The 14,278-nt window shown below is 40.4% G+C and overlaps 1 protein-coding gene across 2 annotated transcripts; it reads left to right on the forward strand.

The window, feature by feature from the left end:
• Positions 1 to 1,382: 1,382 nt before the first annotated feature.
• znf281b (zinc finger protein 281b) lies at positions 1,383 to 8,743 on the forward strand. Of its 2 annotated transcripts, none has more exons than XM_039788776.1 (7): positions 1,383 to 1,554; positions 3,596 to 4,123; positions 4,351 to 4,464; positions 4,637 to 4,760; positions 5,734 to 5,826; positions 5,960 to 6,078; positions 6,486 to 8,743. In XM_039788776.1, the coding sequence occupies exons 2-7, from the start codon at positions 3,668 to 3,670 to the stop codon at positions 8,106 to 8,108; spliced, it is 2,529 nt and encodes an 842-aa protein (XP_039644710.1). In that variant the 5' UTR covers positions 1,383 to 1,554; positions 3,596 to 3,667; the 3' UTR covers positions 8,109 to 8,743. The 2 variants fall into 2 exon arrangements, with proteins under 2 accessions (XP_039644710.1, XP_039644711.1); XM_039788777.1 differs by having other exon boundaries at positions 5,743 to 5,826.
• The last annotated feature ends 5,535 nt before the right edge of the window (positions 8,744 to 14,278 follow it).

Here is a 14,278-nt window from a genome sequence, read left to right on the forward strand (position 1 = left end):
ATCCATCACATACCAACAGAAACTGTGCTTTTCAATCTAAGGAATAGAACGGTTATTTTGACAAAGGGACATTATATAATGTAGGGCCATAACATAAGTTCATAATGAAGGACTCACCTTAATCAACAATGTCTGCAGTGAAGTAAATTCCCTGATGAAGTTTGTAATTAATGAGATTACCTAAAATCAGTTCACAGTAAAGTTGGGTATTGTGCTCCACGGCTGTTGTCTGCTTTACTCAGTTGGTAATCCAGCGCTGTATTTTTGTGTAGGGATGCACCGATCTGATACACCAATTGGCATTAATACTGACTTTACTAAGGCAACTACTAAATGTGACCGATGCATATTACATACAGTTTATTCATCCATGTCATCATACATTTCAGTGTTTTAACTACCATTCAGTCATGGCAGGCCACTAACTCAAAATGTAGGGCCCCTGGCTTCATGTTACCTGAGCTGATAAAAAATGATCTTAATGAGTGAAAGCACTGGTATGAGATTAGTAATATGTATCAGCAGATACAGTGAGTTGAGATATCGGGAGTGAAAATTTTGATCAGTGCATAATTTTGTGTGTATGTGAATCACATCTGTGCAGGCCACAATAGGATCTGAGCAGAGCATATCTGTGTTGCCCCAAAAATTATTGACTATATCATGCAATCATACATACACAATACAGCCCAAACTACCAGTTGCTCAATCCCTGTTGTATGATAGTCTTAACATTATATAAAGAAAATATACAGTTTGTGGCTGGGTGATTGTGTTGTGCTACATTGCATTTAATTTTATTTAGGATCCCATCAGGTTAACCAAAACAGAGGCTTCTTCCTGGGGTCCAATCAGACACTCCATCAACATACAACTCCAAATCACATTCCAACACACCATAACACCAACTCTAATGTACAAAACCAGAAAAACAAAACTATATTAAATAAATAAAGACATAAAACTTGCTAAAATAAATACATATTGCTAAGTAGCCTACCCTGTATGTAGGCTAATTAAAAGACATTGTAGCCTATAACTTTAAAATGATTTAAACAGTTAGAAGTAGGATGATATACCTGTGTTTATAACAATTTTGCATTATAAAAAATCTATATAAAATTGTAAGGAGATGCTGTTTAAGTAGAAATGTTAATAAATCGTTTCTTGCGTCCTGATTAACGTTAAAGACAAAGAGTTGCACAGCGCCAGGTCTCTCTACATTACAATAGTATCTGTTCATGCTAATGGTTCCAGGGTGTTTACATTACTATAGCACACAGCTACTTGTGTGTTATCCACATGGATGTATTATACTATGACACTATGATAAGACCACTGAGATTGTCCACTGAGTCTCTCTCAAACCCAAACCTCAGCAGACTTCGCCTGTCTCCTCTCACGACCCGTCCGCTACACCCATAATTCCCCGCGCCAGGACAAGATGGACGAAAGCAGCGACCGCTGGAGCACAGTGTTTTGGCAATAAAACCCTAAAGCGACGAACACAGAGAGAATATAGGCACGTTTGAAACCAACTGCGGTCATGTGTAGGTGAGTGGGAAGCTAAATAGATTTGAATTTGTGGCGAGTGCTTTGGCTTTGTCGAGATTTACGCGACGGAATTGTCTGGCTCGGGGAGATGCACTGAGATCCAGCATCATTGTTTCTGTTGCATGGGCCGTAATGCGGATTTTCAGTGGGGCAGCTAGCAGCTAACTAGCTAGCTCATGGCAGCTTGATTGTTATAAACACAGCTGCCTTAAAGCGCAGTTTTATTTAGCTCGGTCGCTGGATCTGAAGTCCACATGTAGCTACCGCAGTCGCCGAGGAATGTTATGCTAGCCGAAGCATTATGCGGTTGTAATTACAGCTAAAGTTAGCTAGCTAACAATAAATAGAGCGCCAGACAGATTTGATTTCACGAGCGTCATCAAAGCTTGGGAATTGGAGAATGTGCAATTTATGCCGCTGACCTGACTTTAAATCAAACTTGCTGTTTAATTTCTCTTTTCACTGATATTTTTTCAGTGAGTGATTAGTACCATTTGGTTTTAGGATGCTTCCCCACATATAATTGCATTTTAAATGGCCAGTGTATGCGTTAATAGTATCAAACCATGGATCCTGTTTAGTGTTAGCCAGCTTGATAGCAACACTAGGTAACGTTAACAGGCTAAACGTTACATTGACCATAACTGATCAAATTAGACATGTATTGACTAAATATGTGGCTTATTTGAGACCACAGAACTTAACGTGTTGTTGTGACTTCATTTAAATGATGGATATTTGCTTTTAAAGCGTCTTAGCCTATTGTTTTGATTGAGGACGTAAAGGTGCGTTGATTGTCTCATTGTGGCTAAACCGGCTAGCTTGCTATGCTAACTAGCTGGCTAACTATTATGCATCACAAAAGCTCATCCGCTTTCTGTTGAATTCCGTGTCACGTAGCCAAATGGTCGGCTGGTCTAGACTAAACAATACAATCTCACTCTAGTCTTCTGTGCTCGTTTCGATACACGTACCACTTAGCATCCGACTGCCCAATTTGATTGAAATGTCTAGTTGTAGTTGACCTAAATATCGTTTGTTTTAGGCATGTGTAGTGAACCGATTAATTTGCCAATATTGCAACCATTGCCCCCCAGCTTTTTCATTCATGTTGGTTTATTAGCCAAAGATGGCAACCGGCGTAGTCCAGCATGCATTAAAGTGCGAAAACAATAGGGATGTCTGTATAAACGCTATCAATCTGCTGCACATATTTGATTTTGGCTACAGTCCAAGACACATGTGGTGCTTAATGCCGCAAGCAGAACAATACGGGATGAGGATTGAATATTTCAGAGGGAATTTTTGATGAATTTTTCTTCTTATATTGAACATAATTTATAGAAACGTTTTAGTGCTGAAACATGGGGTGCAGAGCTTCCCAATTTTTACTTTGCAGTCACTTCATCATAGATCATTGATATTATTCATCCTAAATGTGTGTCTTTTGGGGCCTTTTTAACCAAATGTTTGTATTTTACTAATACCTTGGCACACATTGACTCCATTCATTTATCTTCTATTAGAATCTCTTGAATACATGTTATATACAATCTAGTTTCTTTCATGATGACTGACCTCATTTATTCAATTCACTGATAAATGTGTCAATATGCGCTGCTATATTTGACATAGTTTCCCAAAATGAGGTGTTTATTTGAATTCAGAGGTTTCTCATGATTAGGTTTTTTTTCCTCAGTGTGAATTAAAGTATTTTTTGCAACATATTTATCAGGGTTTCCAGTTACTGTACGCAGTGCTTCCTTTAGGTAAAGCCTAATAAATCCAATTAAGTAATGAATGGGCGACTGAGAGGAAATTCAGAGTACATTGTAGTGCACGCAGTACACACTGAAAGCTATGTAGCAGTTACTAAATTTACTTTACTGGCAAGACTTAGAGGTGAAATGTTAAACTAAAGACTCTGGGCTACAATAAAATGTGACTTACCTTGAATTGTATGCTTATTAATGTCTGAAATCAATACTTAACATGACTCTTTTTAAAAAAAATTTTTTTTTTTATCTGCCCTCTCTTCCAGGATATTCTTATCTTGCATTCCTCTTTAGATTTATTGCCCTCCTTCTTCCCTGCACAAAGCAAAACCACCACTATGAGTATTATCCAAGACAAATTAGGCAATGAGTTTTTGCGCAACGGTGGCATGGATCCCAATTTTGCACCAGGTATGCTTATGTTCAGCCACCTGCCGCCTGTCACCAGCTTTACACGGCTGGCCTCCCAGTCCGTTATGGGCGAGCTTCCTCACGAGATGATCCTGAAGAAAGAACGTGACTCGCCCCCGGAACACCAGGGAGCCACTGCTGTGAACACCGGGGGCTTCCTCCAAAGTATGGGCATTAAGCAGGAGCGACTAAGTGAGCTGGATTACCGAATGCCCCTCTATGGTGGGGGTGGAGGAGTAGGGGTGAACTGTGCTGAAGGGGGCGCAGGGAAGAGTGGTAACGACATGCCGGACATGTCTTTCGGCAACCACCACCACCAAAATCACCAGAACATGCTCCTACATGACCTCAGCCTCAGCAACGTTCGTTCCCTTGGAGAACCGGTGAGAAAGGGTTGTGGTTCTAAATCTTGTTTAGATATAATATTTAGTTGAATTTGACATATTAATTTGCCAGACTGTCCTTTTTGTGCTTAGTTTGCCCCCCATTACTGCTTAAGCACAAATTGTGACAGGCCTTTATTTGTAGACCTTTGTTTCCTCTTGCAGTAGCGATTTCTGCCTGTATTTGCCATTTATAGTGGCAAACTTACCTTGTCGTTTGACTTTAGATGCATGGAAGACCGGGTAAAGAGCCAAAAGAGTCCTCTGGTAGAAGAGGGCGGAGGAGCAATGGGGATGGGCAGGGAGGCAAAGCACGAAGAAAACGCAACGATGCTGCAAAGGTTAATGACTTATCTGCTTCCTCATCTCTGTCACTACACCAGAAAAAAAAAAATCTTTGGCTAAAACCTATCTACACATGAAAAAAAGGCATTTGGCCTTTAAATTTGTTTGTGCTGCGCTAACGTGATGTGTAGAAGTCAACAGTATCTTACTTTTCCTCTCTCCTTTTAGGCCATGATGTTGGATGCAGATGGAGCCTACTTGTCCCCCAACTCAAAACCACATATCTGTGAGCACTGTAATGCTGCCTTCCGCAGCTCTTACCACTTGCGCAGACATGTGCTCATACACACAGGTGAGAGACATTCGCTGCTTGTCAGTGCTTTACTTTTCTCTAGACTGAGTATTTTCCAGAATGTATACATTTAAAGTATGTCTAAATTAAAATATGTATTTACCAACTATGTCCACTACTCCTTTCACTAAATGCACCATTGCTGATTAGATCTCCTATGCTGAAAAAAGTTATATAAGATGCACACAGGATATGTTAGTTCAGAAGCAGAACAGATACAGCTACAGAAGGCAGTCTGTACAAGTTTGTGTCAAGACTGTAAAGTCGCTACCAAATTATAATAAAAGTATGCTTAAGATCCCTGTTGTAATTTGTATATATACATTATATAATATACATCCCCAGATCCATTTGCATGGAATCTGGTATAATTCTATGTTACCAAGGTTGCCCAAAAACAACACACAAGTTTCCATTAATAAAAACAGCACTCTCAGAACCCCTTAGACATTAAATTACACTCTTCACTAACCTCGCCTCTCACTAATTTGCCCTTCACCATGAGTGCTTGGGGCCTTACTTGAAACCAGACATGGCTAAGGCCAGGGATGACTCAATGACTACTCATATATTTCTGGACGTCTTAGTCATTCTCTTTGCTGGAAATTCTCACTTGGCTCTTTGAACTTGAACTCATAAATGATTTGAAGTAAATCATTACTTTTTCTTTACGACCTCAGTTCATTTGAAATCATTTTCCTTGGTTTTTCCATATTCCTCCGAGTGTTACTGTATCTAGTGCCCTGTGCTATTCTAAATACACAATGCGATACACTCAGTTTCTTCAGCATATTTATTGTTAGTGTTAGACTGTTTAGCATGTGAGTCTCATAGATCTTATTTTGTATTGATGCACCAGGCGTTTGATAAAATGACACGGGTTCATGTGTCACTGTGACCATATGGTTAACGCAGTTAAAGGACAGGCTGAGAGGTAATTAATTAATGTGGTGAGCGGATTGTTGTACTCTTGATCGCACAGGTGAGAGGCCTTTCCGGTGCAGTCAGTGTAACATGAGTTTCATCCAGAAGTATCTCCTCCAGCGGCACGAGAAGATCCACAGTGGTGAGTCGCTGCATGTGGATATGGAGTGAACTGAAGTGTTTTGGAATGACTGTGTTCACGTGTCACCAGTATCAGTTTATATAAACCTTGCTATTGTGACACAAGGCCTAACACTGTCCTATGTCGTTTGCAGGAGAGAAGCCTTTTAGCTGTGACCAGTGTAACATGCGCTTTATCCAGAAGTACCATATGGAGCGACACAAAAGGACACACAGTGGCGAGAAGCCATATCGCTGCGATACCTGCCAGCAGGTAGGTTATATCTAGTCTGTTTGCTAAGTAGCTAATCCCACTGTTTTGTCTTTTTAATTTTGTGTGTTTTGCCAGTTGGCTTTGTATATACTTTTTGAATCGTCCTTTATTGAATAGTGTGTATGAGTAACATGCATTATTATCATTAGCATGTGGGCAATTCATTCATTCATTCATTCAAAACATTTTGTCTTTCTGTACTCCAATCCCTTATAAAGCCATTCAGTGTCAGAAGAGAAAAGGGAATGTAATGTTTGCTCATGAAATTCCATGGTACCTTTTGCAGTATATTTTCTGTTCTGTTTCTGAAATTAATAATGTATAGCATTTTAGAACTGCTTCCGTCCATTCAGTGGAAACTAAGCTTATACTCCTCTTGCTCATCCCTTTTTCCTCCCTACTTTTAGTTTTTCTCAAGAACAGACCGGTTACTGAAGCACAAACGAACTTGTGGAGAAGCCATAAAGAAGGGCCTGGACCCAAGCATGCTGGAGCTCAGCGAAGCGGAGCTAGGCCAGGGCAGCTATTCACTCACTCAGGGAAACTCTACCACCTCCGGGCGCAAGAGGGCCAAGTCCAAAAACGGTGAGGGCGGTGAGCGCAAGAGGAAGAAGAATGCCGCTGCATCAGCAGCCTCGTCCTCTGGGGGGATGGCCCGTGAACTGGGCCTGCAGGACTTCAGCATGGAGCACCCCTCGGGCTCTGGCCCCGCCATGCAGGGACGTACTCCCAAATTGGTCTTTAAAAAAGCTGGCCGCAAGGGCCTGGACAAGGGCCTCCTCTCTCTGGAAGACAGTGCTGACGGACAAAAACGGTTGGGCCACAAGCCTGGCTCCATGGATCATGTGGAGGTTTCCGACCTTGATAACATGGGTCTACTCCAGGGAGCCGGGGCCAACAAGCAGGGGCCCGCCACCAGCAGCAACTACGATGATGCAATGCAGTTTGTGAAAAAGCGGCGCTACCTCCATGCAGTTAACAATGACTATGGAGCCGGCTCATTGCACATGGCATCCCAGGGCAATAGTGTCATCCAGGGCTCCCTGGGGCCCGAACCCACGCTGGCCATGCTGGACTCCTCTCCTTTGGAACTAAAGCACGACAAGTCGGGCATTCCAGATGAGGTACTGCAAAGCCTGTTAGACCATTATAGCCATAAGCCAGAGGGGACGCACCACCATGACGTGACTTTCGACCTGTCGGACCACCCACACCACGTAGACCTCCAGCCAGCAGCCCCCGTTACCCCTGAGCTGGAGGATGACTCCCCCAACGGTGGTGACAAGACAGCAGTGATGAGCGAGTACTCGAAGTTCCTCCTGCAGGCCCTTGAGCGCACCAGCCATAGTGGACCCTTCCCCAGCCTTGGCCCAACGGGGCCTTTCCCACTCCTGTCCAGCAGCTCCAGTCCCACGGGGCCCTTGTTCTCAGACAAACACGTGTACGCCACATCCCCAATGGATTGTGGCTACCCGCCTGCTGTCTCCTCCCCACTGCCCATCGTCGCCCCTTTATCAAACTCCTCCTCATCTTCCTCCAAGTCCCACTATGGCATGCTCGTCTGCTCCCCCTCCCAGGCAGGCTACCACATCAGTTTGGAACCTACTAGCCACCAGCAGCTGACTCCATCTCAGGAGCTAACGGAGCAGTTGGAGAAGCAGCACTCCCCTGGCACCTTCAACCTACCTCCCCAGGACCTGACTCTTTCAGCAGAGGGCTCCAAGGGGCAGCAGCCCAAGGCCGGAGGGAGCGCTGCACCCACCAACGGCTCCAGCTACCCAGACCTGTCCCCACTGAACCCCCCTAAAGAAACCACGTACCAGATCGAGAACTTCGCCCAGGCCTTTGGTTCCCAGTTCAAGTCAGGGCGGGGGACCCCTCTGAGCTATGGCAGTGATCCTGGGACAGAGGTCGACCACCGAATACGGACTCCAGTGTCAGAATTCTCAGGGTATACCAGTTTGTTAGCTGACGTCAGTGAGCCAGTGAGTACAGGATCAAAAACCCAGACAAGCCAAAGTTTCAGATAAGGGTCAAACGAGGTGAATCCAGTATGGGGCTGTTCTGTTACTGTCCATACAGTCCCTATACCCATCCTAATTTTGTTCTTGTAGCAAAGTTTTGTTTTTTATACACTGCCATTAAATGTTGATACAAAATGACCAGGGAGGGTCTTTCATGGCCTCAAATGCAATTTTTTTTAAAATATTGTCATTTTTATGTATTTAGTCGCTTCATTTTTGTTTAAAAGTAGTGATTTTGATATGAACGTACCGTAGATTTAAATGTAATTTAAAACATTTAGAGGGTAGCTATAAACTTTGCTTGATTTCTTTTTCTGAACCCTTGTGTTTTACCAATCATCATACCATTGTAAAGTAATAATGAATAATGTTGATCATTTCAATAATTACATTTGTGGCAGGGAAAGGCCCAGAATTCAAATGGCAAAAAAAAGTATATATTGTCTGTTACAAGAAACGTATTAACTCAGGAAAATAGGCAAAATTGTGTAATAAGACTTTGTATAATGAGATGCAATTAGCACAGTTTTTACAGGTGTATTTTGAGACTACAAAGCTTTGATTTTGTGTTTTTCTTTTCTTTTTTTAAACTTGTCAGAACAACAAATTACAATACATGATCACGTTTGGTTTCGACTGCATGTTGTTGAGATTATGGTACTGTTGTGTCAGTTGTGAAGACATCCACATTTCTTTTGAGAGCCACGTGTACACGAGGTAGTGGAGTTCAGCACACAGCATGTTCTGAAGTGAAGAGGATGTTTGAACACAAGTGGCTGTTCTGTCGGCATTATGTGTCTGTTTATGAAGCCTGTCTAACTGTGCACTCCTCTGGTTGTGCCCACCGGTGGCCAGTAGAAAAGCCACAGCTTAGACAAAATTCAACCCATTGCTGTCTCCGAAAGCAACGAACATGAATTTGATCTTTTCATCATGCTGTTGCTGAAGTGATCGATTTCTTTCTTTTTTTTTAAACAAGTCACCACTTTTCTACTCCACTCCTTGCTGTTCCTTTTTGTGTCAATGGAATCAAACAAGCACTTTTTTTAAACAAATCATCATTGGAAGCAACAACAAACCATTCAATTTGCATATGTGATACGATGATTATTAATATTATTTTTAAGAGGAGAAAACTGTGAACGAGAGAGGGAGGGTGGAGGAGGGGGAGGGTGGGGGGGGTTTGATAGGGGTTGACTAGGCATGACCATGGGCATCTAAATGTATTTTGTTGCTTTTAGAAGAAAGCGGGAGGGGGGATTTTTATTTTTTTTCTTTGTTGGGCGATGTTGTAAAAAGATGATTTGCCATAATTTTGTAATACAATATTCTGAGAGTACCTCTTTGTATTTAAGTGTTTGGAGAGACAGGCTGACAGGCTGGAACCCTTATATCTCTGAACCCATGAGTATGTTGGATACATACCCAAACCCTTTTATTTATTCTCCACTAGCCACAACACAACTCAGTAGCTGATATTTTTGGCAAGTAATCACCAGATCTGCCCCCTCATCCCATCCATCTACATTTTATGATTATGATACCCAATTGTTGTAGTAATTGCAAGAAACTGCTTCAATAATACAGTTAAGAAACAGAAAAGTTATCACCTCCTCTCCCCAAAAATGCAGCCCTGCACTCACAAGAATAAACAATGGCCTTCTTTGTCTTCCATGGCTAAAGCCATTCTAACCCGGCAGCCAGGGTTGATATTTAATTTAGTTGATTTCCTGTGACTCCCCTCTCCTTTTCCTATGTCTGTGAGCTCCACAGCCAAGAGACTTTGAAGCTGCTCAGATCACAGGAAGAAAAAGAGTGGGTGAGATAAAAAAAAGACAATACGATTGACCTAAATATACCTCATATCACTAAAGCGTAAGAAAGCAGGGACACGCGTTTCATGTATGTAGTGGAAATATTTGTAGTATAGGTTTCGAAATCTTGTATAATCATTTAACACTGCCTGTGTTTACAATTATAGAGCAAATGACTCGTCAAAATGCAAATGTATTTTTTTTTTTTTTTTTTTCTGTAAAAACATCCACGCCAAGCAGTGTTGCATTCTAGATGCCTCATAGAACATTAATTCTTCTCATGTTATATCCCTTATTTTTGTTACTTGCCATAATGTGTTTTGATATGATCTCTAGAAGGATATTGTTTACAAAAATGTACAAAAACACTAAAAATGTGTGTTCTCAATTTTGTTTTGAGTTTTTCTCCAGTATGCATGATAAAGAATTTTTTTTGTATGGCTTTTTTTTCTGACTGTCACCTCAATACCAAGTTTTGTAGCATTCCTTTGTCTTATCTGTTCTAGACCCCTTGTGATATGATTTCCCAGGCTGTACCTGTTATTGAGATGATGAACGGATTAGAGAAGCCAATAAAAACTTTTTGTTACAAAAAAGTACACAGTGTGGGATTTTTGTCTCTCAAAAGCACACTAAAATATCAATCCAAGTATTGTATATTGGAAATTGACTTAATCATATTAGGTCTACTACACGTTTATGCCACTGCTATTGGTTTTTTGCACATAAAAAACTGCTCTTATTTAGCTTTTCTTTTATATTGTATTTAATATCCGAATATGTGCCATCCCAATTTCGTTGTATGTCTTGCACAGCAGTAAAATGACAATACAAGTTTATTATATTACCAAGAAAACAAAATAGTTTACATTGTTGGGCAATAATAGTTGAATAGAATTTTAATTAACCAGGAATGGGTATCATATTAATTCATATTCATGAGTGCCTCATTTGAAGATAAACGTCCTGCACTTCAATACAAATACAGAAAGAAGTATGAGCAGCAATGTGTACTTTAGTATCAAAAGTAAGTACAGGTAGTGAGAAAGCTTTGTCTTATCTGCAATATATATTTTGCCTGCTTAAACAGCTTCGTCTCAGACTGTTCATACTGTAGCATATTCATATCTACCCCTTACTGTTTATTGTACATTCTTTATTCTATATATTACTGTTTATTCTGTACATTACTTTGTACTTTTACTGCTTTTTGGAGTAAAGGGGGTTTTAATACTCTCTTTATGCAGCTGAAGTTTGAATTTCAACAGACACAGGAGTCCCTGGATAACACTGACTTACATTCTTCCAGTGGATGCACCTCGCTCCTGCTGTGAGTAAGTCCAGTTTACAGTATGTCCTCCTGTGATCTTTTAAGGGATAATGTGTTTTTTATGTGATGGTGAATCATCCTGTCATTTAGACATGGGGCCCTGCTGCCTGAAGATGGAGCTGTTTTCCACCAAGTAACTCAGGATCTCCTGACAGACATGAACTCAGATGAAATATTGACAATATCAGTTGCTTGAAATATGTTGCATGTTTTACAGGTGTTTTAAAAGGTGCTCGATGTAATGTCAACAAGACTTTTGTTTTCACACTGTTGACTTTGATGGCTGTGAAAAACCTGTTTTCTAGACCTTCCGAGACACCGAAGATATACCATAGTGTTGCACTGTTCCCATGGCAATTGGCTCTTTGTCTTTTGTATGGAATAGATCAGCAGCTTCAACCCTTTTTAACCGTTTGATTACACTTTTCAGTAGCTTTAAATTAGAAGGAGCAAACTGTGTCTCTTTACTTACTCTATTTGTCTCAGTATAAATAACAAGTCTATCCAGTGATCAGCCCAAACAAATCACTAAGAAACAGCCTCAAGCATGACCTATCCCTAAACCTAACCAAGTGTTATAGTTTCCTGACCTTGACCACTCCTTAAAGGTGCTGTAGGTAGGATTGTGTGACTTAGCCAAAAAATTTGAACATCAACAACTTCTCAGTCCCTCCCGCCCAACAAGGGAGAATGAATGAGTGTGCATGAGCAGTGATTGACATGCAATTAGACACCCCACACCCCGGCCTTGATTGGTGCATCTGACCAGGGAGCTGTGGATTTTTGCAAATCGCACTACAGGCTGTAGGTGGTGCCAGAGGAGACAGATTTTTTTTATTTTTATTACCTGCTTCATGTAGTTCTACTGGAACATAGGGGCAGTTTCAGCAAATATGACAGAAAGTTAGTTTTATAAGTCTTACCTAGTGCACCTTTAACTGTAGTTTATTACCACAATCTTCCCCTAAGTTTAACCATACACTAGTACCAGGATGTCCCATTGAAATCAGAAATCTATTTAATAATAATATAATATACATTAATCTAAAATGGACCATAATGGGTACTTTCACTTTTGGTACCAATACTTTTGTATGTTTACTTGGGATTATTTCTACACTGTGGTATTACTTCATTTGTATTTATGTACAAGATCTGAGTACTTCTTCCACCTCTGCACTTAATGTTGGTTTTCCTTTTATGTGTCACCCATTTTTATAAATGAGCCATGACTTTGCAGTATAATCGGTTAGAAGAAATATTCCCTTCCTTCTGCCCCTGCCCTGTTTGCTTTCGGTAGCTTGAGTTCAGAATCGAGGGTCTGACTTCAGGGAATGACTGGGGGAGGCGGGAGAGGGGTGGGGAGGATGATCACAACTGTAAGTTACTTTGGACTTACAGTTAGCAAGATGACCCAGAGGCAGTTATTGCTCTGTGGTCGCACCTCTATTGACTCAAGGCAACATGTTCATAAAACCTGCAGGTGAAAAATGTAGCTGGAGAATTATACTGTTATATATCTTAATTTGCAGGAATGAAGAATGTACCTGCTCTTAAATAAACTGTTGAGGTGAACATCATGTAAAAAATGTTTTGATAATAAGCAGAACCCCAGTTCAAAAATGTACTTTTTGAGAAATTATCTTTTAACACAAAAAAAAATGAATAGTGAAATCCTTTTTGTCCAGCAAAGCTATGTGATTTATGGTAAATAGTAACATAGTGTTGGATACCATTATTGTGATTATGTTGATTGTTGGGTGAAAAGTTAAGGACTATCATTGGGAATGACAGTATTTTATGTAGTTCGAGAGTTTGGCATGCAGATTAAAAATAAGTATGTGTGTGTTTTCAGCTCGGTATAATCGAAAAATGTAGGCCTATTTCTACTGATTCAACTTAACCAAAAACCTACATAACTTACAGTAGCTTGATGGATAGATGGACTTTATTAATCCCAAACTGGGAAATTACTGTGTTACAGCAGCAAGTTACACACATACTCACTCACACACATACATAAAATACAAGAAATATACTAGAAATAATAAATGAGTTAAAATATAAGATAAAATAAAATAAGACAACAAAAGATCAAAACACCAGAACACCTACTCAAAAGATATACTTAGAGGAATGAAAAGAATGTAGGCAACATATACAAGTGTAGAATGAAAATACATAGTATATATAATAAAATGAAATATGTATAATATTAATTAGGAAGTAACCAGTGTGCAGGTAGATGTGTACCCTGTAACGCCAAAACCCTGCTGTATGCAATGATCTGACGAATCTGATACACGTTATCTGCCCCCTGGTGGACTGTCCATGCACTGCAGGCAGCGGAGGCCCTCAGAATCAAATGGCTGCCCTCAGTTACCATAATATACGTAATACATCCATGCATTCACCGAGCTGCAGATGTTTTGTATGGAAATCTTTGATCATTTTGAAGACGTTACGGTAAGAATAACATCTATATTGTTACTAATACTTTAAAATGAATATTTTCTGGATTGAAGCAATTTATAATTATAATTAGGCTACTTTAGTTTTTGTAGTTTATTTTTTAGTAAAATCGTGTTGAAATGTGATAACGTTACTGCAGGTACTTTGCGGGACCGTTTTTATTCATTTTTATTTATTTCTCTTAAGCTAGCGCCATGGTATCGTTAGTGGTAGGTCTATGTTGTGAAAGTAGACGATCTGAAGAATCCATGGTAGAAACCATGCCGTGCCAGCTATAGCTACTCTACTCTATGCTAATTATGGCGAGGGGAAACTGGCATTGTCATCTCAAGATATCTAAATGAAATGGGTTCTATGGGTAGGCCTACCCACCATGAATGTATTAAGAAAACTAACCACGAGTCTCCCCTTTACAGACATGCCCACTGTATCCCTGATCCCATGCAGTTTGGGGCAAAAACTATGCATCTTTTTGCATACAGTACAAATTTGTTATTTTCGCACATTCTAAAATGGTATATTTGAAAATTTCTGCATACTGGGGTCCCTAAACAGGCTTG

This window comes from Perca fluviatilis, chromosome 21 (assembly GCF_010015445.1).
Source record: "Perca fluviatilis chromosome 21, GENO_Pfluv_1.0, whole genome shotgun sequence".
Taxonomy (NCBI): Eukaryota; Metazoa; Chordata; class Actinopteri; order Perciformes; family Percidae; genus Perca; species Perca fluviatilis.